This window comes from Falco biarmicus, chromosome W, assembly GCF_023638135.1.
Source record: "Falco biarmicus isolate bFalBia1 chromosome W, bFalBia1.pri, whole genome shotgun sequence".
Taxonomy (NCBI): domain Eukaryota; kingdom Metazoa; phylum Chordata; class Aves; order Falconiformes; family Falconidae; genus Falco; species Falco biarmicus.
Window position 1 is genome coordinate 643235 of NC_079310.1, and position 23963 is coordinate 667197.

Consider the following 23963-nt stretch of genomic DNA (forward strand, 5'->3'; position numbering starts at 1 on the left):
GAGAGTGTTATCAAACAGTTCTTAGAAGGCGTTCGTGAAACACCTTCAGATAGTTGGTCTGAAAGAGTTACAGAAATACAAAAGTTCTTGCAAATTTGCACAAGACTTCTGAAGTCGTGGGAGCTGTCAGTAGGATGGATTGAAGGTTTGGCAGTATTGATGTAAACTTCATGCGTATTCCCAGCGTGCCTTCATATTTCTGCTTCATATTTCTCTGTAGGGAAATACTTGACCGGGCTGCTGGTTGTGTTTTTGTCCCTGCTTACCCGTGCCAGGTGCTTGGGTGGAAGCAGTGGAGCCACTTGTGATGGAGTATCATACATTTGCCCTCCTCCTGTGGCTGAAATTGTTAATGTTGCGGGTGGAAGTGTCCAGTTCCTCTCCTGAGAAGCAGAGGGTCTTAGCAATATCTTGTGGCAATGAGTGGCACAAAGGGGTTGTGCTGGGTTTACAAAAAGCAAACTGCTTTTTTCCACCAGGGTGGGATGCTCTGTTTCATTTTGCTGTATTTCAATTGGGTGTCTTATGCTTTGTTTTAATTGGGGTGCCCTTGTTTTTAGCGTTGCAGGTGGGATGGTGAAGGATGCCCACAGAGCATCAAGGTGATCGATCAGTTTGCGTTGGGGTGAGAAGAGCCATGGGAGGAGAGGGTGGGAAGGAGGGGAAGAGAAGAAACGCCCTGTGCGAATCCGTGGGAAAAGCTGGAGAGGAGGAGGTGGGGGCTGTCCTGGGAGGAGGAGGAGGAGGTTTGGGAGAGGAGAGGTTGGAGGGGGGGCTGGGGGTAATGCCATTTCAGGGAGGAGACGCCTGTGTAGCCTGCTGTGGTGCTGCTGTCAGGATGGGGTGAGCACTACCGGCAGTGGGAGGAGGCTGCTGCAAAATGGATCGTGCAGTTTCTGTATTCCTCAGTAAACTGAACTGGGAGCTTCTGGCATGGAAACATTGGGGGAAGAGCCCATGCAGGGGTCAGCAGTGCTGACCAGGGTGGGTGGGAGCTGGGGTGCGTCGTCATTTCATTCCGTGGCCTGGAGGAAACAGAACAATATTGATGCTGCGAGGGGAAGGAGCTGTTGAGGATAAATGCGTGGATGATGAAACAAACTTGCAGATCCTGTCAAAACCAGAGGGCAGCTCTCACCACCATCATGCTGTTTCTGGTCATCCCAGGTCCTTGCTGGTGGCCTGGTGAGGCTGAAATCTGGAAACCCACCTCAGCTCCCCAGGATGTGTACCTCCCTTGGGATGGCCTTACCATGATTTTCTACGGAGGCTTCTGCTTAAAAACCAGAGGAAGAGAGGCCGCTGGCCTGCCCTGGCTCAGCCGAGCAACTGGGATTGCAATGGCTGGGGAGAGGCTTGGCTGGAAAACAACTGCAAGCGTCTGCGTGTCTCTGCTACCTTCCCACCAGACCTTCCAGGAGGGGTGCAGGGACTGACGGATACGAGGGACGGCCAGCCAGGGACTGGGCAGACTTACGGGGCCACTGTCCCTGTGTACACATCCCCGGATACCACGCAGGCTATTCAGCCGTTGCTCTCAGTGTACTAGCTCTGACTAAGGAATGCTAATACTACTACTACTACTACTACTAATTAAAAAAAAAGGACAACTGCAGCTGCAAGTGCAGGCTTTTTTCTGTGCTGCTGTTTCATGGGGTTTTGTTGTTTGCCACAGGCAGCCTCGCTGGAGCGTGCGTGTGTGTGCACATGGGTGTGATTTACTGTCCTGTGCAATGCCACATGTCTTTAAAATTGCAGTGCCCATTTCCCGCTGAAATAATTTCTACAAAGAGAGGCTCCTATTACAGCAAGAGAAGCGTGGACGTCATGATTTATTATTATTTATGGTCCCAGGGCCTTGTTTATGCGCGATGGGTTAGGTGCTCAGGATAGAAATGCCATTATGCAAATGACATTGAATGTCCTTACTGAGCCTAAATAATTTTTGTGTTGGACGATTAAACCTCATCTGTTATTGATATGGGCTGCAGTCGGGCTATTAAAGAGTCCCAACAGTACTTACTCCCAGTAATGGGAAAATTGAGAGGAAGAGGCTAAACAATTGCCTCAAGTGTGCCGTGATTGCCTGGTAGGAGTGGAACATAACGAACCCCCTGAATGGAAATCGTGTTTACTACTTAGGGATAAATAAAAAGGGAGAACATGCAATAAATTACGCTTTGCGATGTGAATCGGCGCACCAGAGAATTTGCGTACTTTCAATTTATTTATTTGAATATATATATATATATATATTATTTTTGGAGGGGTGGAATGTAGATATGTGGAGCAGCCAGGAAGGATTCCCGCAGCGCGTGCCCCTGGCCGGGCGGCTGGGGAGAACCTTCCTCCTCGGGAGCTGCGCCGCCACCGTGCTGTCCGCTTTGACACAGCTGTGCGGTCACATTTTGATCAGTGTTGATAGCTTATGAATTCCAAAATTGACAAAATTTACAGAAAAATGAGGATAATCCATCTTCCTTAGCAGCCTGTCAGGAGCTGGCTATACTTCATAATCTTCAATTACAGATGCTATTTTCAGACATTTACATGCAGATATTAGAACAAAATGAAAATGAGAAACAAAGAGCGAATGGAAATGCAGCTATTTATATGTATAAAAGAAAAACAACAGGTAAATTCGAGGCATTTAGATTGGATTTGGGGGGGGGGTGTCCCTTTGGAAAAATCTGAGATGCCTGCGTCCACTTACGGATCGCACTGTGGAAATGTAAAATGTAGCATGTTGTTTCCCACATGCAGATAATCTGAAGACTGGGTCAAAAACAGGTCAGTTATTCTGAAGCATGAGGGTAAATGTGTTCATGGCAGGGTGCCCTATCTGATACCTGCTATCTTCAGAGGAGTCTCTGGAGCTGTGCACAATCCTAATTGGATTTGGGCCAAAACAAAGCACAGCTGTTAATTTAAAAAAAAAAACAACAGACATGTTTTGTGAAAGGGAGATTCAGAAATAACTCCATTTAAGCCCAGGAAAAAAACATTGCACCACCAAAAACAAACTTCCATGCCACTGTGAGACAGCAAAGAGCCCAATGTTGCTGATAACAAAGAGAAACTGGGGTTTGGCCCACTTACCTGTGTAAATAGCTTTTACTCCAGAGCACAATTGGTTTCAGTGGCTGTGGTGGGCAGTGCAGGGGATGTCACGTAAATTAGGAAACGGAGGGGTTGCTGGCAGGTGGCAGCGGTGTGGCTTTTACATATAGGTTTTCGGATGCCTTTCCCATCCAGATCTGAGGCGGCTGAGGAGGAGGGCATTAGGATGGATTTTATGTTCCCATAAAATTTCAGGCAGAGCAGCACCGGTACCCATGCAGCTGCAAGTGGCGCTGGGTTTCTGAAAGCCTGGGGAGATTAATTAGAGCTGCTTTGGATTAAGCTCTTTGAACCATAGCTAATGTTACAAATTTCGTCCCTTTGTCAGTTTGAGGTGGGAGCTTCCCTAGACAGCCTGCCTGGTGCACACCTCTTCTGCCTTTACTTATTATTTTTGAAGTATTACGACACAATGACTTGGAGATATTACATATGAGGTGTGGCTCGCTGCTGCCGTGAGGGGCAAGCGGTGGGCTTGGTGGTCGTGACCTGGGGGACGGCACTGCACTTTCCGGAGACTTGAGGTTAACGGCTGGCTTAGAAGAGGAGAAGCGCTGTTTCTGGCAGCGAAGGCGCTCTGAGCACTGTGTCTGTCAGAAGGGAGGGCAGGCAGCACACGTGGTCGGTGTGGAGGCAGACCAAATCTCGGAGCCCCGACACTGCTCTGATGGTTTGAGCCCCTGTCGCGCCGCCGCCGCTGCTGCTGCATCCCGAGCAGTGCTGCGGGGCTGGGGCTGGCTGTGCCAGCAGCAGGAGGGCACAAGAGGTGTCACTTCATGCCTGCCTGGTGCTTTGCAGGTGTGATTTGGCAAACCGAGCAGATGCAAAAAAAGCAACACGTGTGATTCCCAAGTGGGCACCAGCTGGCTCCCTTTGATGACCGCTTGCCCAGCGCAGCAGACACTCTTTTCTGTCTTTGCTTTGTGTGGTCCCTCGAGAGGGGTGCAGGGTCTGTGCTCTGTAAAAGGGACAGAGCAGGAGTGGGGTGGATTTGCCTCATGCTGCCTGGGTTGGGGTGCTGCCCAGGGCTCCCCTACACTGGCATCCCAGGACCAGGCTGTTTCAGGGAGCGGTCTTGTTCCCCACTGTGCGTCTGTCTTGCCTGCCACTTAGGGATAAAATTCCAGGTAAATGTCAAGGAGAAAATTGCTGTACATGTAGGGTGGGTTGACCTTTCGGTAGGTTATGGTCAAGCATCTTTGCTAGGAAAAGCGCAGGGTGAAGCCGGTGATGGGCTGTCTCACCGCTCGCTTCGCTGTAGTGCAGCCAGAGATGGCAGAGCCTGCCTCCTGCCACACCATGGAGATTGTTTGCAAATGGTACCCAAACACTCCTGCACTCCTTTCCCCTCCGTCTGCCCATCACCTGCCCTGCCCCAGGGGTTAATATTTAGAAATAAAGTTTTTTGTGGTAGAGGTGGATGTGAAACTTCACTCAGTGCAGAAACCTTCCCATTTGCTCCCTGCAGCGAAGGCTGGCGGGGGAAGGACCGTGCAGACCCCGCTGCCTGTGAGAGGGAGTGTGCTGCTGCCCATGGGCATGCAGAGACCACCCCTCTCCTCACCACCCCCCCCCCGCCAGGTGCTGTGCCTGCTGGGAGGCCCAGCCCCAGCCCCCTGCCAGGCCCCCCGGTCCCATCCACCTGAGCCGAGCGGGATGGGGCAGGGGGAACACACAAGACCCTGGCTTGCCCCTCCTTTTGGTTTGTCCTTCTCGGTCTCTCCTTTTTATATTCCTCGTTTCACGTGTCTTGTGTTTTCTCTCCTCCATGCTATGGCAGTGGTGCTCCATGCTGATGAGACAGTGCGTGGTACAACCGCAGGCAGTCATTTTTCAGGTAATTTCTAGGGTACTGAACACCCGACTCTTGCTTTTTCACCTACTGAGCAGCAGGTCAGGCTTCCCGCTGCGCGGGGAGGGACCTCTGGCCATGTCCATCCATCCCGGGCTGCTCCTCGCTGGCGGCAGTGCCGGCTCACCGGTGGAGGAGCCAGATCTGAGACCCCTTTCTGCTGCCCCTGCTGAGTGGCTAGAGAGGCTTCTGGGGAGGGTCGGCAGGAGGGTCTCGATGGGCCCACGAGGTGAGGAGCTGCTCCATGAGTGCTGCCTCCCCCCCGGGGTTTCTTCCCCTCTTCTGGATGGGGTGACTGGAAGGATGAGCTCTGTCTGGGGGGAGCGGGAAGAGGGGATGCCGCTGTGCCCCTCGCGAGCAGGGGAACACCCGGTGCTGCAGACCCATGGCACCAGCGAGGGTTGCTGCTTCTTCTTGGGGTGCTGTGGTCTCCCAGTCCTGACGCGGGGGTGAGGAGGGCTGCAGACAGTGCCCACTGGTCAGTTCAGGGGGTAGAGACTCTTCCGCTCTGCACCCCTGGCTCCCCACTCTTTGGGGGCCAGAAGGTGCCTTCTGCTGGCCCTCACCTCCCTGCCACCCCTCACTGTTGGCGGTTGGCGCGTGGTTGCTGTGGCTGCTGGTGGCTGGTCACTGGTGGCTCCGCGGAGGGATGCAGGCAGAGTTTTGCCTTGGGAAGAGGGAAGCAGCTGGAAAATCCCTGAAAACCGCTATTCTAACCTCTGGGAAAAGAGGTGCAGCTCCTGTTTGCAGCAGGCTACTGTGACTAAAAAGTGGGAAGGGAGCCTAAATCTCTGTTTCCCATGCATCTTGTCTTCTGGAGCCCTGCAGCAGTGCTGCCCAGCTGTGGACCCTCCCTCCGCACTGTGCTGGGCAGCTGTATCACTTCTAGTCCCTACGGCCTGCAGAAGTGGTTCTGCTTTTTGGGGCCATATCGCTGCATGTGCCTTCATCTCCTGGTAGCGAGGTGACATGGATGAACACGGGGTACCACCATCCTGGCCCCTGGTTGGGTGTGCTACACCTTAATAGCTGCTTGTTTCTGTTACTGAAATGGGTCGGTCCCTCTGAGCTTGAAGGGCCAAGCTCATGGTTTATTGACATAGCGCTTCCAGCTCGTCGCAGTTGAGAAGTGAGACCTGGTCCTGCTTCCTCCTAGGTCAGTTCCTCGGACCCCAGAAGGGAAGCAAGCGGTGGTGTTTTAACATCTGCAGCCTGCTCCAGGCTCCCATGTCTGGGGTTTGCAGGCAAGGGCTTGCACTGGTTCCAGCTGGATTTTTGCAAGGAGTGGCAGCCCTAAAAGCCATTTTGGACTGTGGGTGCAGATGTGCACGCCCTGCACCAGCCCCAAATGTCACCCAGCCTGCAGCACAGCTGCATGCTCCCTCCCAAATCACAAGTGAGCAGCTGCCCCTTCGTAAGCTGGAAGCCACATTCGCACCCTGCCTGTGGGGAGTGGTGGATTGGGGTGCTGCGGGAGGATACAAAGAGGTTTTCTAGTCTGGATACGGTGTGGTTACAGCTTTCTTACAGCAGCAGAGGTGACATCAGGCATCCTTCCCCAGGGAGTGGTGTGTGCTCTTCTCCAGGCATCAGAAATACTGAACAGCAGCACGAAAGGGCAGCGTTTTCCTTTGCCGTGCTACAGTCCCATCCCATGCCACTCGTGCATCGCCAGCTGTCCGGGATGTCTCTGCAGGGCTGCAGCCATGCTGTTCCTCCAGTGTCTTTCAGATCAGGGCTTGGGGGAGTGAAAAAACCCCCAGTGGTGCCACTGCATGTGTGTATACCCAGCACAGGGGGAAGGTGCAGCATGGAGTGGTGTGCGAAGGCTGAAAAACGCACCTTGGTAGGCCGCAGAATGAGAAGAAGGAGCTTTGGTTGCACTTGTGGGAAGGAGGAAGGCTGGGACCATTGCTGGCATCCTCCACAGCGGAGGGATGCTCCAAGGGCTGTCCTTTCCAAGGTGCAGCAGTGGGGCTGAAGCAGAGGCATGCGTGTCTTTGAGGCAGCGCTGGTAGGAAAGGGGCTGGGTGCACGAAGGCCAGGGCTGCATGGAGGCATGGGCGGCACCGGAGGGGGAAGAAGCTGGAGTGGCTGAGGAATAGGTCAAGTTTAATGCAAAGGTTGGGCAGGAGCATGGGGGAGATGGGTTGTGGCTGAGAAACCTTTGACCGAGAGGACCCTGTAGTGCTGACCTGTGGGCCGGGTGAAGGGACAGCATGGCCAGCAACTGGTCTGTGGCAAAATCTATTTGATGTGTTCATCTGCAAGAGGTTTGTATGGGGGATCCTTCGAGGTCACAGGGTGTACTCATGCCTCTCGCAGGTTGCATCTTCAGAAGAAGTATGTGTACGAACACAGGCCTGCTAATACAGGGTTATCCACGTAAATTAACTTCTGATGGAGTGAGAACTGAGCAACAGAGACACGAACTGATATGTCTGACCTGAAGTGCTGAGCTTGTGGCAAATACCAGATCGTGTGCTGGGAAGAGGGAGAAAGATGTGTTCACTCAGACCAGCTTTTCTTTCTTTAAATACCCAACAAGTTACGTTTTTTATTTGGTCACTCAAAAAAAATCAGGGAGTCTGGGGTTCCCCTACATTGCTTCAGTCTGCACAGCTTCTGAATTGACTTTGCAGAAATGCAATGGGCATCAGCCTGGGAGCGCTTGTTCTTCAGTTTGTCTGTTCCTGTTACTGTTCTTCACTCGAAGTCGTCATCCTCCAGTTGTTACAGGCAGGACTACAATCTCACAAATAAGGGATTAAAACGTAAAGCGCACACAGCAACAGGGAAGGGAGAACTTTGAAAGGAAGAAGCTTCCCAGTTTTGTGTGAACGATCCTGACAATAAGAAATCATGGAAAAAGGCAAATGAAGATGAGCTTTGTGCCATGTATACGGGAGTCTTTTTGAATGTATGGATTGGCCTCACCTGCTGTAGACTGCCAGATCTACCTGGACTTTTACAGGGTTATAGGACAAAACTAGTCTGATTTCTGAGGACCTGTGCTCACTTACTGTAGCTTCAGCTAATGAGATTAGAACATTCCCATGTGAGATGGGAGAGCATCCTTAAACCAGTCAGGTGATTTTAGTTTTAAGTAATTTGGACATAGAAACAGTTGGCTAAAAATCCATCCATAAGCAAGCAAACACTCATTTATGTGAACTTTGTTTCTTGTGAAATGATGAGGAAATGCAGCATTCCCAAAAAAAGGGGGGGAAATGGGACACCCTGTTTCCAACTGCTCATTAGTGCATGTCTGTTCAGGTGCCACCCCTGAAATCGGGAGGTTTCAGGTTAACCGGCATGAACATTTTTTCTCTAACAAGCAAGTAACGTGCACTCAGCAGTTACAGCGCCCAGTTACACGACAAAACTTCCTCTTTAAGGAAAGCCTTGTTACTTGTTCATGAGTTTGGCTTTGGTTTTATAAAGAAAGCCCATTTTGGTGTTCTCTGAGAACATTGGTGTTAACCACAGACCCACTTATTGAGCATTTTGAATGTTTAACAGCCCTGTGTAAATGTGTGTCACCTTTAAAGCTGACTGAGCAAAGGATTTTTGAGTACTACATTGCATCTACTTTTTCTCATACGGGCAAAAGCTCTTGAATAGCAAATTTGTTATTGCTAAAATGCCTGTTGTTTCCTTTTCTAGGCAACTGAATACTCAGCCATGGCATCATTAGCTGGTGGATTAGATGATATGAAGGCCAATATAACCAGCCCTACTTCTGCAGATTTGGGAGCGAGCGTTCCTGGGCCTCAGTCATATCCTATTGTCGCAGGTAAGCAATTTTACAACGCTGATAGGTGGTGTGAAGTGGCGAGTGTGCTTAGTGCGGCGTGATGCCCTTCAGGGAGGAGTTCTATCAGCTGCACAGTCGTTTGCTCAGACAGACTCTTTTTAAGTGTGAGTTCATACAGCTCTATTGCAAGTCAGGTGTATGGCCTGTATAAACTAGTAGCCTTCACTTGGAGCTGACAGATGAAGCATCCATCCCTCTTGTGCAGGAAGGGACAGGTGCCTCCACCCCAAACTTGCGTCCTGAGTACCAACATGGAACCAAAAAGTGAAATGCCTGCCTCTGCTTTTGGGCTTTGTTGCTTGTTTTTCATAAAAGTGCCCGGCATGTTTGGCTGGATAGGGTTTTTATGACAGTTCAAACTAGCCTGATTTTTTTTTTTTTTTTTGCTTTTGATTCCTACAAATGATTGTGTTTTCTACCGTTTCTGGAACTGTAATTGTGCAGCAAGGCCAAGTGTTTAAATGAAAAGCAAAGGTGGTTTGTTCAAGGAGTGCAGCATCATCTGCATTTATTTAGCAGGCATAGGGTGAGAGTTAAGGCACAGCTAGAATTTGATGAATGCTTTGCTCACCTAGTTAGTTGGGACTGACCCCAGTGCTTGGAAGCAGATTACCCAAACGGTAAGAAAATCACAATGTTGTGTCCCAGATGAATTGTGGGAATTGGAAAAAAAGGATTTTAAAATTTAAGGATGTAGGTTTCACGTATGTGTTTACTTCCATCCTTGTGTCTAACCTGTGCAGATTTCATCGTTGGATTTTCTCCATTTTGCCCAAGATTGGATATACTGGTTTATTTTGTTGCTAAAAGGGAAGGTGATGCTGTTTTTAGTATAGTACTATCATACCTTGAAAGCTTTACAATCTCAGCTAGCAGGAGAGCAGTTTTCAAAATGAATGTTAGAAAATTGATGTAACCCAACATGGTGTCAGTCTTTGGCTCTTCTTGCCAAAATGTTAAGACTATTGAAGAGAAATCGGAGAATGAACCGTAAGGAAATAGATATTTTTACCTTGAAGTGGGAGGGCAGAGATGTCGAGAAATTACCTGTCTGGTACTGGGTGGATGGTTCAAGTGGTAGGCTCATAGACAAGAAAGGTGTCTAGGGGTGGCTGGATGGACAGAAAGAGGGATTTCTGGACATGTGTGGCTTATAACAGGTAGGGAGATAGAGCATAGTTACAGAGATAGGGAATATAGATACGTATATAGATACAGAAAGCACAAAATAGAATCTAAAAGAAATACAAAAGCAGGAAGACGTTTAGGGTCATAAGCCACCCATACAGCCTGTGAAAATTCAAAAGAAATGTCTTTCTAAGGCAAATTACTCTGTAATTGTTTGCTTTGGAGCTCCTTGCATCTTTCTTTGAAGCCTGAAGTGCTGCTCATTGCAAAAGACCTAGGCTGCTTCAGCACATCACAAGTGGCCTGTTGCCCTTTGTTCATCTTCTGGGTGTTTGTCTCTTGCTCATCTGAGTCTGTGGCCCTGTGATAAAGCTGATGTCCTGCCAGAGGCATTTGTGCTCTGCTGATGAGCACAGCCCAGCAGCACCTTGGACTGCACAAGCGGATGCTGTGGGCATCACTTTCTGGGGTTCTCCCGGCTGGGAGCATGCACAGATCACAGTGCAGGATTGGAACTGATGGGAGCTGTGTCTTGAGGGAGAGGCAAAATAGCAAGAAATTGCTGAGCTGCATTATCCTGGGGTGAAAGTTAGGAAGGCAAGAAGATGATTGAGAAGCTGAATGCTTCCTCCTTTCCGTGTTCCTCTAAAGAACTGCATATCCAAGATCTGCATCTGGCCAAAACGAGGTTCATCCAAGAGCTCTTGTTTTGCAACAGTGCTCATTCTTTTTTGCTGGTTTAAGCACTTGTGCTTCTTATGTGACTACTTCCTTAGACTTCGGTGAGGTGACGGATCACATTCGTTAGAGCAAAACTGACTACAAAAGTGACGCTGTGGAGCTCAGTATAGGTTTTGCATAGGTTCTCCCTGTGATACTACCTACACTTTAGCAAAAGTTCCAAGTGTTCGATTTACTAGGGCTCTTCGAAAACATGGAGCAGACTTTATGAGTAGCAAGTCTAGAAAAAACCTGCCATTGGTCTTAAATGTGACACGGTGAGAGCTATAACAGAACACGTTTTTCAAGGCAGTAGGTATTTATATCTTTGATTTGATATTGCTGTAGAGTTTTCGAACGCCTGCATTCATAAAACAGATTTACACGAGAATATCAAAACCCTTTTAAAACCTATGCCTTTTGATGTATTTTCGGAGGACACTGACTGTGTTCTTCACTTTTCATGCCATAACACCCATAGCAACTCTTTAGTGCTGCTTGTGCTCTGGGAACGCCCAGGAGCCCCCGGCGTGATCTGGGCCCCAGGGTGCTGGGCACACACTATTTGTCCGTGTCATGCTTCCTACCCCGCGGCTTTCCTTAGGAGCTGAGGGGGTGTGCAGACCATCAAGGGCAGGAAACTTTTAGCAGCAAGCCGTATTTTATCATGTGCAAAGCATGTAAGAGACGGCACGCTAGGTGATGCACTTCTCGCCATAGAACCGGACGGACTTCTATCCAGAACGAACTCGTTTTTTTCCGTCATGCCTCTTTTCTGACCCTGTTCCCTTGGTGGGACGGGGGATTTGGAAGAGGAGATGGATTTATTGACCCTTTTTCCTGTGTAACCAAGAGGTGCATATTGCTACAGGCCTTTCACCTGTAGTATCACTGAAAATCAGGAGCTGGGCAGTGATGCATGACAGTGGTTATGAGTGCGAGGTCCAGCAAACATTTGCTAACACTTCACACGCTCCTCCTGCTGGGAACTGTGTTGTTGCCTGTGGTCTAACCAAAGGTGTGGTAAAATCCAGTGGTTTAGTGTTCTTAAACCAGCGCTGGGTTGGGCGGGTGGGAGTAGATGGTAGGTAAGGAAGGCAACACCTGGAAGAAGGTTAGCTTTTTATCAGCCCAGCTTTGGTGGGCAGGCACTGACTGATAAGAGAAGTCCTGCCAGAGTTAGGTCCTGAACCTCAGCCCCTTGTCTGGCAGGCGGGAGCCTGAGCATCCATGATAGCATTTCTTCTGTGAACTGCTCCTCAGTTGGAGGAGGGATGGCCAACTTAAACTCCAGTCTTTTCTTGAGATTCATGAAGTTGGGTTGCTTTTAATTTCTGCACCCTTTTTGGAGGTTTCCATTATTCCTCACTCCATGCACTCTGTCCCATAGTGCATCCAGGCAAACTCAGAGCTGGGGACTGAAAGCCTTGGGGGACGACTTGTTTCAGTCATGCTACGTAGTGTATTTCCAACTGTCACAGTGAGGGGAGACTGGATAAAGCTCTGCAAAATGTCTGTGTCTGGTGGCTACCAGCCTCTACTGGCTTCAGAGGCTGACCTTGACTTCTCAGTTGACATTCCAGATCATAAACACTTTCGTAACAGCTTCACTGTAATGAGACCAAGAGCTGCTCAAAACACTGGCAAGCGAGGCGTAGTATCCAGAATGGTTTGTTGGTGGGAAATGTCATTTGTATCAGGAACTCTGCCAGTGTGTGTGAAGCAGAGCTGTGAACGTGTGGTTGTGTGACAGAGTGGGGCTGTTGGTGGGTGTAGGGAGGAAAAACCTTTTAGAGGCAGAGAACTTGAAATATGACATAGAGAAGTTGGAGCCAAGAACACTTAGGTCCTTTTGATAGCTGGTATCTGCTGTTCAAGCTTAATCAGTTTTTATGAGAAATTGTGGAGACTTTCTGGGCTGCCCTGCCGTATGCGAAGAAACCAAAGTCTAGTTCATCTTGTTAGCCTTAAGTCTGTAAGAGAGATTGTAAAAGAATTTAATGCAAATAAAGGTAAGAATGGAGGTCTTAAGGGAATTATTATCACGGTCTTCCATTGTTCTTGTTGCTGGGCTCTGGTGTGGGTGGCAAAGCAATGTTGAGGGTCGACATGCAAAAGAGCCTCTGTGCAGTTGTTGGTAGAAAGTGTTTCTATTTCTTAGCAAGCTGGTAGATCAAAACATTTGGAATATTTCTTGAAGGTGAAAGAATTGCTTAAATACTGGCAATTGTGCCAGTACTCGCTGCTAGAATACGCCTAAGGCGAAATTTAGTTACAATTTTTGGTACCGCTTCATCCACCAGCTCCAGCTAAACCTCTGATTAGAGAACCACTCGATTTCTCTGCATCATTTTTGTGCCACATTAAATATTAAGCTTTTTAAAAAAACAACCTTCCCTTACTGTTTGCTGCCACAGTCCATAAGTGCTCTCTCCATTTACAAGCCGATGACATGTGCCCAGCTCATTGCTGCTGTAGTCAGCAGTTTCCAAGCATCCCGTGATTGTTACTAATTACCTGCAGGTGCGTTTTCCCTGCTCCAGCTTGCTGATTTCAGCGTGGTCGGTATCACTTTGAGAGGACAAAGTCATGCTAAATTGACACCTTTGCGTGGCTCTCCGACACAGCGCTGAGGGCAGATTGACAAACCTGTGGGCAGCCCTGGCTGCGGCTGGCTGCAGAGTCAGTTTGCATTAGCAGAGCCAGCAGCAGCTGTCGGCCAGCCTTGCACAGCAGCCAGAGAAGCACGTTTCACCGGAGCAGGTGATCTGACGCGAACTCTGTATCGCTCTGTTAAAAGAAGCGGCGCAGAGCAAAGCGTTGGCAGCGGGCTTTGCTTTTGTTCCTCTGGCAAGTGTTGGGAGTGGCGGAGCCTGGTCCCCTCCCATGCTGGGGCATCTCCGTCATCCCTTGCTCACCCGCTGTTCCTCATTGCTGCCAGGGCACTCGCAGTGCATTTTGCAGCTTACACACCCGTGCAGGGAGAGGCTGAGGCTCTGCCAAATACGGGCAGGTTATTCTTCATCCTCTGCACTCAGCCTTGTAACCACGCCACACGAGGTGTGTTACCTTACGTGCTCCTTCACGAGGTCGGCCCTGGAGATGGTGCTCCTGTAGGGCCAAGTGCCTTGGCTTTTCCTGCACATTTCATGTTCCCATCAAAAAGGTGAGAAGAAACAGAATGAAACCAGGAGCAGGGTCAGTTTGTCATCTGGAGGGATGGGGAAGGAGGGACATTCTCAGTGGCTGTCACCTTAAGTTACCTGCTCTGGCTTGCATTGCTGGGCTCAGCCACTGGACATAATGGATCCCAGACTTCAGGCTGAACTGAACGTAGAGCAGGTGGGGCAAATGCATCTGGCTGAGCAGATTCCTCCACTCCTGGAAAGATCAGGTTGACTTTTTCCTCAGTGTGGATGCATCCAGCACCTTAGGTGCAGTGTATTATGCCCGGTAATTTCTTCACAGAAGGCACGGGTTTCTGGCTAATGCAGGCAACAGCAGTATGTTTAACCATCCATGTTCCTGCATATTCTCTGTATTTTACATATGTGCAAGGCCAGGCTGGATGTGGCTTTGAGCAACCTGGTCTAGTGGAAGATGTCCTTGCCCATGGCAGCGGGGGTGGATCTGGCTGCTCTTTAAGGTCCCTTCCAACCCAAACCACTCGATGGTTCTATGATGATTTGATGATTCTATGGTATTTTGTCAAGTTCGTGTAAGTTAGGAAAATGAAAATGCTGAAATCAGATAAAAGATGAGCTGTTTCTTGCTACTGTTCTGCTGTAATGCACGGTCCTCAGCTAGCCTCTCAGCATGTTTTTTCTTAGGAGTGCTCAGTCTGTTTCCTGACATCGTCCTGCTTTGTTCCTTCCGTTGTGCTGTGACTGCTATTTGTGAGCTGCTGTTTCGCCGGGTTTTGTTGAATGGCAGATATTGTTGGTCACTTCCGAAGCTAAGCATGAGATGGTGGCACTGCAGTCCTTGCAGTCCTCGATTAGGCAGGGTCAAGGCCTTTTTGAGCTGATGCTAAGGAGGGGTCTTTTGCAAGGGGCAGGACTGGAGTGCACCGAACAGAAAGCAAGAGTGGGAGCAGCTGGCAGATGCAGCAGTTTGTGCAGAAGGATGCAGAGAAGGGGGCCAGAAACTTCGTATGCATGCTTGGAAGTGGTGATGGCGTGCCCTGCGAGAGTTTGGAGTGTTTGGACTTAGGAAGGGGAGGTTCACAGAGGGAGCCTTCCGTGTGCATCAGTACGTGATGGAGGGCGAGCAAAGCAAATGGAAGCAAACTCTTCTTGATGGTGCACAGTGACTGGGCAGAAGGCCACAGGCGCAAACTGAAACATGGAAAACTCCTCTTACACATGAGAAGAAACCTTTCTTCCGTGAGGGTGGTCAAACACTGGCACAGGTTGCTCGGAGAGGCTGTGGAGCATCCATCCTTGGAGATGTGCAAAACCTGATTTGACATGGTCCTGGTGACCCTGCTCTGAGCAAGAGGGTTGGACTAGATGAACTCCAGAGCTGCGTTCTAACCTCAGAAACTCTTTCTGTGAGAGGCACGGTGCTTCCATATTGCTGGGTAGGAGCTGTGTGTCATCGTTTCTTTGGTGGCATTGTGCCCAGGTGGTTCTAGACCGTCTGCAGTCTATGGAGCTGGGACCACTGGTACCTTCTGAGGGTCTGCCTGTAGTGGGATGTGCCTGAAAGTGGAGTAGGTGGGGGAGGAAAGTTTCTCGTCCATTTATTTTGCTCTATCTGTACATGTGTTTAACAGAACATTCTTTAGATACCACAAAACATGGAAGAAAGGATGGATATTTTGCTGGTTTCATTTCATTTGGGATTTTTGGTGGTTGTTCCCCCCACCCCCCGCTCCCCCTGCCCTCTTTTTTTTTTTTTTTTTTTTTCCCCTGTTCTTCCTCATCCCTGGCTCTCTACCCACCCAGCAAATATACCAGCTCGTGAAAGCTTTCCCTGGGATCCTTGACCTGACTGGATTTCTCTGATGAACGCTGTAAAGGCTGTGTCCCTCTGGGAATGGCTGAGAGAGTGTCAGGAGAAGAGGGGAGATCGGCGCTGTTTACGCGGCTTGGAATCTGGCCTATTTATTTTTGTGGCTTTGGATATTAAGTGTCTGAGGGGCGCGCTAGGGAAACCAAGAGTTTAGTCTTAGTAAGAAGCTGCAGGCGTGGTGTGTGGTGAGGTGTGTGTGTGTCTAGGTAGAGTATTTAATCAGTGTGGATAGTTAAGGTGGGAAACTGTCATGGGCTGAACCCTTTGGTGAAGGTCCACGTAGATCCTGAGGGAAGATGCTGCCCTCCTCAGCCGTGGCTTGGCAGGATTCTTGGGTGCTCGTCCCAGATCAAAACCAAGTCACCGCTTCTTTCGAAGTTTTACCTTCTCTTTGTTATTGCCAAGCTGAAGGCAGATGTTTAACTGATAAGCAGTGCTCTTCTGGTGCTGGAAGGAGCTAAGAAAGGGCTGCTTCTTTCGGCGTAGGCCTCGTTTGATCTGCCTTTCATGGACCAGTTTTGATGGTGATCTGAGACAACCAAGTACTTTTTTGTGTGCAATAGAAACAATAACCTGAAGCTCAGGAGCAAAAATAAGATTCCCAGTACATGCCTTTGAGGAATGTGCAGTGAAACAGGACTTTTCACTTTTACTTGCATGCCTTATGATCACTGTGAAGACAGCTATTTTAGAGATGAAGAAATGTAGTACAGGGTCAATGTTTCTTTCATCTGAAGTCCAAAAGTGCCTTAATAATGCTGGGAAATGCATTGTGAAATCTGCCATTGGCGATTCCTGGGGGAAAAAGAGGATGTTTATTTTATTTGTTTATTGCTGTGTATATATATATATATATGTATTCTTGCTGTATATATATATATATAGTGTATATACATAGTGAAAAAAAAATTAAAAAATGAAGCCATCTGGTTGATTCTGCAGTTGTGGTTTGTTTATTGTTGTGAAGTTCCAGGTCTTGCTGACCACAATGAAAGAACCTGGTTTCATTAGGAAACCCTATTTGACCCTTAAATGCATTTGCTACTTTGCATTTTCAGAATGATGTGGCAGGGGACTCTCTTCACTGATTCCTCACCATTTTATGAGGTCAGTGGCTGGTCAGCCCTAGAGCAAGATCTCCAGGTGGAAAGGAGAGTGCACCTGCAGGACATGACTTATTCCATGCATTTTTGGATATAAAATTAGGGATCTGCATCAGAGGGTACCTGTTTCTTTCCAAGGACTGTTGAGGGAGCAATGAGCACTTAGCTTAAGCCAGACAGACCCGCATGGGTGGGATGGACCTGCCCCACAGAGGGGAAGGAGGGTTGGATGAAAGTCCTGGAGGGAATCGTTATCCGGGTGATGTTTGCTGAAATATGGGTCAGCAACAGTTTTACAGCTGTGTTTTCACTAGCTGAATGAAAGGATTTTGATTATTTTTGTTTCCAAGTAAACAGTATTTGCAATTTTTTAATGAAAAGTAGTTTCAAAGTGAACAGTGTATACTACCAGTTCGAACTGTCTGAAATAGAGAGTAATGTAACATTTTCAGAATTCCTTCTTCCTTTTTCCCTCTCTTTTTTCCATAAAATCCACACAGTCTTGAAGAAAGTAAAGAAAGGGTTTGGTTTTGTTGGAATTGCTTTTTCTTCTGGAAAAATGCTTTGTTAAATTTTTTGTTGGCTAATCATAATAGCAATAACAAAAGGTCTTCTGAGGCCGTTATGTTTTGGTCATATAATCTCTTTACGTGGAAATGTTGTTCAGTGTTTAAACATTATCACCAAATTATACTTTTAATTTCTGTGGGTCTGTTTTGAAGTGCAAATTGGTGTTGGTAGATGGCTGGTTTCTAGTGCAGCATAATGCTAGATTTACAGCTTAGTCTCTACATTTAATAGATAAAAGTGCAGATGCATTTTCCAATAATCTATTCGTCACTCCCCATAGGGCCTGTCATGTTAAAGACTTGAAAAAAGGCCACATAAACTCCCGTGGAAAGGCAGCCAATCTGAAAAACAAAAGTGTCATTTTTAATGATAGGACAGAGTCTAACTGAAAACACCATTGAATTTTTCCATTTTTATGAATTCTTATCTTGCCATTAAAAAAGAACAAGCGCATTTGAGAAAGCAAACGAGGCCACTTGTACCCCACTAAGACCCAAGCTATTAACTGCCTCTTTTGATGATGTACAGCCTGACTCTGTTGGGAGTTTGGCTGTGGATTTAAATGTTGAATTTAACTATGGTAAACATGTTTTGGTGCAAAGCATGTATAATAACAATTTGCATTTACATAGCATCTTTTACTTAAGGACTTTGCTATCTCTAATTAATTAAATCTGTTTCCCCCTGCCCCTAATACCACTGTGGTATGGATAATAAATACAATTTCAAATCGAGCAGCCATGGCAGGAGGATTAAGACAAGAGGGTTCTGGTACCCCCGTGCTGGTCCTGATTGTGGCGGGGCTGGGGTTTGCTGTGCAAACACACCGAGCAGCCTCGTCTGGTGCTCACCCCCTCTGAAACACTCAGATAAGATCTGGACATCAAACCCACTGAGCACAGGTGGGTAGAAAATGCCCTGCCAGCTCCACCTGCGGCATCTCCCACTGGTGTGTGTGGGTCCTGGGGATGCTCACCCACAGCTGTGCCGCCACCACCACGGCAGCCAGGGCTTTGGGTGCACGGAGCCGGCGGGGTGGCTCGCCGCCTCATTGCCTTGCTGCTTTTTAGGGCGTTAATGGCCAATTCAGGCCACAGGCAGCATTTTTCCTTGCCAGAGAAATGCTGTAAATCTGTCATAGATTTCCAAATAGGAAATTAAGAAGAAAAAAAAAGAAAAAAGAAAAAAAAGAGAAAGCAAACCACTCCAGTTAGCATAAATGCTTCCAGATTATTTTTTTTTTTTTGGCCTGCAACAACAGCAAAACATCTGAGAGTGTCTGCGCAAGGCACCAGAATGATATTTCGAGGTGGGCAGAGCAATGTGTTGGTTTCTGTGCATATGCACGAACAAAAATAAAATCTAGTGGCAGTCTGAGTCAGGCTACAGATACATACCGTTTCTAGGATGAGGTAATTGGTTTGATGACAGTGGTTGAAGATACCTCCAAACTTGCTGCACCACCTTAGCTGGCCAAATATGAGTCACTTCTCATCTGATACCAAACCAGCTGGGAGATTCTGAATTGTCAGAGGGGCAGTTTGGGAAGTGAGCAGAGGGAATAGTAAACCAGAGACAATTTGGGGGCTGTGTGCACTGCCAGGTGATGGAGAGCGTGCCACAAGGATTCTTGCTGTCTGCTATCAGCTCCCACTGTCAAACTGTCACTTAGAAATCATGTCTTTTCTTTTTTTGGAAATCTCAGAAGAGAAACTTAGGAAGACTCAAGAAAGAAAAGCTGCAAAATATAAAGTGTCCAAAACTGCATGAACAGCAAGCTTGGTGGGTGATGCTACCTCCAGGTGCTGAGCAGCTTCCTGAAAGGCTTGGCTCCGAGGAGGGGCCCTCAAGGAGGCAGGCTCCCCAACTTCATGCCGTGGTCTCCAGGAGGCCAGCAGAGACAGCTTGGGTGTAGAGCCAGGACGGGGAATGAGTTGGTGCTGCCGGAGCTCTTCACAGCTCCATGCCACCGACAGCTCCTTGCTGTTCCCAGTCAGGAACTGGCAAAAGTGCCCATTGCTGAACCAGAGGAGAGGAAGCCAAAGGGCCTGGATGTTTTAGTGATGTTGCAGCATGTTTTGGGAGAAGGGGAATGTCTTCTGTTGCAGGGGAGGAAGGAAAGCTCTTGCTCATTTTTCCTACTCTCTGTGTTGAAAGAGCTCTTCCTGTGGTTCTGGCCCTGGAAAACACTGTGTAATCTATGAATAGAGATTTTATAAACCCATTTGGACCTTTTTTTATAGTGGACCATTGTTTCTTTATGACTTTGTATTACATGGGGCCAAAAATGTGTGAATTTCAGGTTTTGAAGTAATCTCTCGTAAAAATGTTGAACTGTAATAAAAAAAAAAACAAACAACAGAAAATACATAAAGCAAAATGCAGTGGAAAAAAGAAAATGTCACTGGCATTTCTTCAGAGTACAGGGTGCCTGATTTTGAGCTGCTTGATGAAACTGGAACATCTACCAACAGCGAGGAATATCACTTGTGGAAATCCCACGAGAATCAGCAGGGACAGGGACTGCCTGTGCTGCCAGGGACTTGACACCTGACTTGTGATTTTTCCGTAGGTACGGCTGAAAAGTGAATACAGTGAGGGCGTGGAAGGAGGATCCGTGTCCCACTGGAGTTTTTCTTCTTTTCATCCTACATTCTTTGCAACAATTTAAATTCTTTGAGCTCAGCCCTGTGAGGACAATGTATCTTTTCTGAGCTAACTCCTAAAATAAGGCTTGTGCATCAGCAGTGTCGCTCTAAAGAAGGGGGGATATATGTGGGTTATCCCCTACCCAGCAGATTTCATTTCTGGTAGCTGTGGATCCAGACTTGGTGGCCTCACCAGAGGTGAGCATCCTCTGTGGGAAGGCTGGTCCTGGACCATCGGGGCTTGAGGATCTTCAGGTGAATGAAGGGTTTGGAAGTTTGAGGTGGGAAGCCATCAGATGCTGCTGCAGTTGCAATAATTGCAAAGTCTGTAAGAGAAGTGTGGGAGGCTGGGGGATGTGGATGAGGCTCCCTTTGTCAGCAGATCTGTTTCTTGGTGCTGAACAGAGGGCTTGCTTCTGCTCCTTCTGTCCTTAGTAGTATTGTAATCAGGATGGAATATGGACACAAACTGTTCCCAGGCACTGATGTAGACTTGAACAGGTGTGGTAGCAGTTTGCTGCGGAGCAAAATCGTGCCCTGTGCTGCCTGACCTGGCTTGGTCCCATGGTGGTCACCCAAGCTTGCGAGACAGGCACTGGATCAGAACTAAGTGAAGCTAGGACTTCACCCAGCCTAGCCTGGGTGGCAGAGCTTCGTCCGGACCCTGAGCTGGCTGAGGAGCATTGCCCTGTGTTGCCCTGCCGATCTCTCCCTGTGGAGCTGCACTGGCCGCTCCCCAGCAAGCAAGGGGCAGACACACGTGAACCAGTGGTCACTGGTGATAAACTGTGTGCCAGGGATGCGTGGGACGAGTGTCACGTATGTCACACACCATACATACACGCGTGGTGTGCAGGGGTGCAGAGCCGTACTTCTGCTCTGCATGCCCTTGCCTATGGCTGTGGAGGTCACACCAGAAGATGCTCCACGCACCTCCCATGTCCTGCCCCAGAGCACCTCCATGGTTTCATCCACCCTGGAGTAGCCCGTGTTCACTCTGGAGTCAAACATTTGTGCAACCACCTCAGCATCGCCAAGCCCAGCTGCTTTCCCCAGTGCACAGGGGGTGCTAGCTGCTGCCATGGCTTCTTGCTGTGAGGATGCACAAGGCTGCAAGAGGCTCGTCAGGTCTTGCAGAGGTGTGCAGAGGTGGGATCACCACCTCACAGCCAGGCACACTGTTGTCCATTGTGTAAGAGTTCATTGCTGCCTAACAGGCTTGGGGCTGCACTGCTGCAGGCGGCTTTGTGCAGCTCACTGCTCAGGAGACAAATTTTGTCCGTGTTTTGTACTGGGTGTTTACCATCTGCAAGTCTCACCAGCCCAGGTTTTAATGAGGGAATCTTTTTAAGTTCATAGAATCACAGGATGGTATGGGTTTGAAGGGACCTTAAAGACCATCTAGTTCCAGTCCCTCTGCCACGGGCGGGGACACCTTCCACCAGCCCAGGTTGCTCCCAGCCCCGTCCAGCCTGGCCTTGGGCACTGCCAGGGATGGGGCACCCACAGCTGCTCTGGGCAGCCTGGGCCAGCGCCTCACCACCCTCACAGTAAAGAATTTCTTCCTGATATCTAATCTACATCAGTCCTCTTTTCATTTAAAACCGTTAGCCCTTGTCCTATCGCTGTGTGCCCCTGTAAAGTTCTTAAGATAAGAGCGGGATATTGGTGGGCCCTTCTGTGACATGGATGAAGTCACTCTGTGATGCTCCTTGGGTGTGTTATGAGTGATGGCTTTGGTACTGAAGCAGCGGTGGCCTCATCGGTGTCTTTGAGCGTGGTGCGGACTCTGAGGAGCAGGAGGTGGCCCTGTGAGCCCTGACAGGTATGCCTGTGCTGAGCACTGCGCTGCCTTTCATCTCCGTCCACCAATGGGCTCATCCGCTTCTGGAAATGGACCCATCACCCATTCCCCGGGGGAGCTGCCTCCCCAGCCGCTCAGTTCCCTGTGGTGGGCAGTGGTGCCTGTCTCTGTGCTTGGCCCCTTGGAGTGATGCTCTGGTGCGTCGCATCATCTGAGGGTTCATAGACAGCAGGGTTACCTCTCTGCTTTCATCTGCAAGGTGTTGCCCGCAGACCCTCATTGAAGTGCTCCCTTTCTTCAGCTACTCTGAGAGGTCCCCTGGCTGCAGCAGACCTCAGGGGTGTGTGTGGGGTGTGTGTGTGTGGGGGGGCTGCACACCAGCCCCATCCTGCTGCGGGAATGCACGATGAACCTGCAGCCCTTGTGGCAGGGAAGGCACCATGACTGCTGCGAGACGGTGCTACAGGGCAGCGTCAGACCCTGGCACTCCTCACCCTTCCTCTGGCCCGGCTCTGGACCCGGCACCTCAGTTGTAGGCAGCGGGGACTGGTGGTGGCACCATGCAGGGGGCTGGAAAGGGGTAGCATAGCACTCGCTCACCCTTCCAGGACACGGTCCTGGCTTCTCCTCCCCCGTGGCCCCCTTGGGGTGGTGGGGATGCCCCGCAGCTTCGCTCAGCATCACACATGCCCTGTGGAGAGCCAGGCAGCTTTGCCCCATCATCAGAAGCACTGTCCTGAAGGGACTCTTTTCTCTGACCTTTGTAATTATTCCTGTCCAATCTTTCTTCGTGTTTTCTTTTAATTATTTTTCCCTTTCTTTTCTCCCTCTCTTTCCCCGCCCCCTAAAACTCTACCACTCCTCTCCAGTGTATTAAGGATGTGAGTGAAATTGATGGCTGGAACGTCTCAAGCCTTTATGATGATGAATGACTTTCACTGCCAAAGCTTTTATTGTCTGTGATTTGGGAAGAAGGGGAGCTGATTTATTGTGGCCGACTGTCACGCCATTTAATACAGTTATAAATCCTGACGCCGTGACGGGCGCTGTCGGCCAGAGACCTCCTCCGGCCACTCTCCCACCTTGCTTTTGTCTCCCCGCTTGCTGTCCTCAGTGGTGCTTCTGGGAGGGGAGCAGGCAGGGAGGAAAGGTGAACCTGGAGCTGCCACGTTGGAGGGTGATGGCCGAGGGCTGGGCAAACCCTGAGCATCTCACCTAGAGACAGGCAGGCTGTGCAGCCCCCGGCTCTCATGGCGGGTGGAGATGCCCAACAGCCCAGCCCAGGGCACCATTGCAGCATCCCCCGGTCTGGGGGGCCAGCGCTGGTGGGGCTGCTCTGGTCCTGCTTCAACGTGGCAGGAGGGGAATCTCCCACTGGGACTTGGGAGCAAAATCCAGTTCCACATCTCGTTCTGTCCTCTGGTCAGAACTCACTGGACGACACTTTCCGTAAAGTAATCTGTACGCTTATTGTTTTCTGAACTACCTGGTGCATCAGTTGAGCTACACATCTGGCTACATTTACGGGAGATGCTATCTACCCACCGGGCAGCTAAGGAAGGACGTGGGACTTGGGAGTATGAACTCGGTCCTGCTGCTTCACAGGGCAGATGAAAAATCAATTGTGTCTTAAAGCGATTTCAAATGAGGTGTGCCAGGTTCTTTCAACTAAAGAGAATAAAATATTGTGATTTTAAAAATTAGAAGTATTTTGATGGAAAAATACTGCAACACAAGTATGTCATTTCCACAGCTTCACTTCTTCAATCACAGTATCCAGGTAAAACGCCTGATTTCATCTTTCCATCTTATTCCAGGATAAAAATAGTGTTATTGAAATATCAGAAAAAAACACACTTGTGTTGTTGATCTGGACTTTGTTGAGCCCTAATTAAGATGTTAAAATCTAGGGTGTAAATATTTCTCTTGTGAGGAGCAGAAAACTGCTGATGACATTAGCAATGATCCTTAGATTGGAAATGTCTCCATCTCAGATTAATTCCACATGCAGATCATAAATATTGATTCTTGTGAGATGGAAGATTTCAGCATGGGTTTAACCACTCTGCAAAACAGGCCTGTGAAAGCTGTTGTTTGGGTGGGTTTTTTTTCCCCCTCTGTGCTTATCTATCAAGCCAAATAACTGATTAGCAATATACTCCCTTCTTCCCATTCCTGGATGTGC

At 48.9% G+C, this 23963-nt stretch overlaps 1 protein-coding gene across 4 annotated transcripts in view; it reads left to right on the forward strand.

The window, feature by feature from the left end:
• LOC130141888 (paired box protein Pax-5-like) overlaps window positions 1-23963 on the forward strand; it is a 151708-nt gene that overhangs the window by 64891 nt on the left and 62854 nt on the right. For 2 of the 4 annotated variants that reach the window (XM_056323179.1, XM_056323178.1), the window contains exons 7-8: window positions 4901-4957; window positions 8639-8768. In XM_056323179.1, coding sequence (XP_056179154.1) covers window positions 4901-4957; window positions 8639-8768 — 187 coding nt within the window. The remainder of the gene's footprint in view (window positions 1-4900; window positions 4958-8638; window positions 8769-23963) is intronic. The other 2 variants (XM_056323181.1, XM_056323180.1) reach the window with 1 other exon arrangement.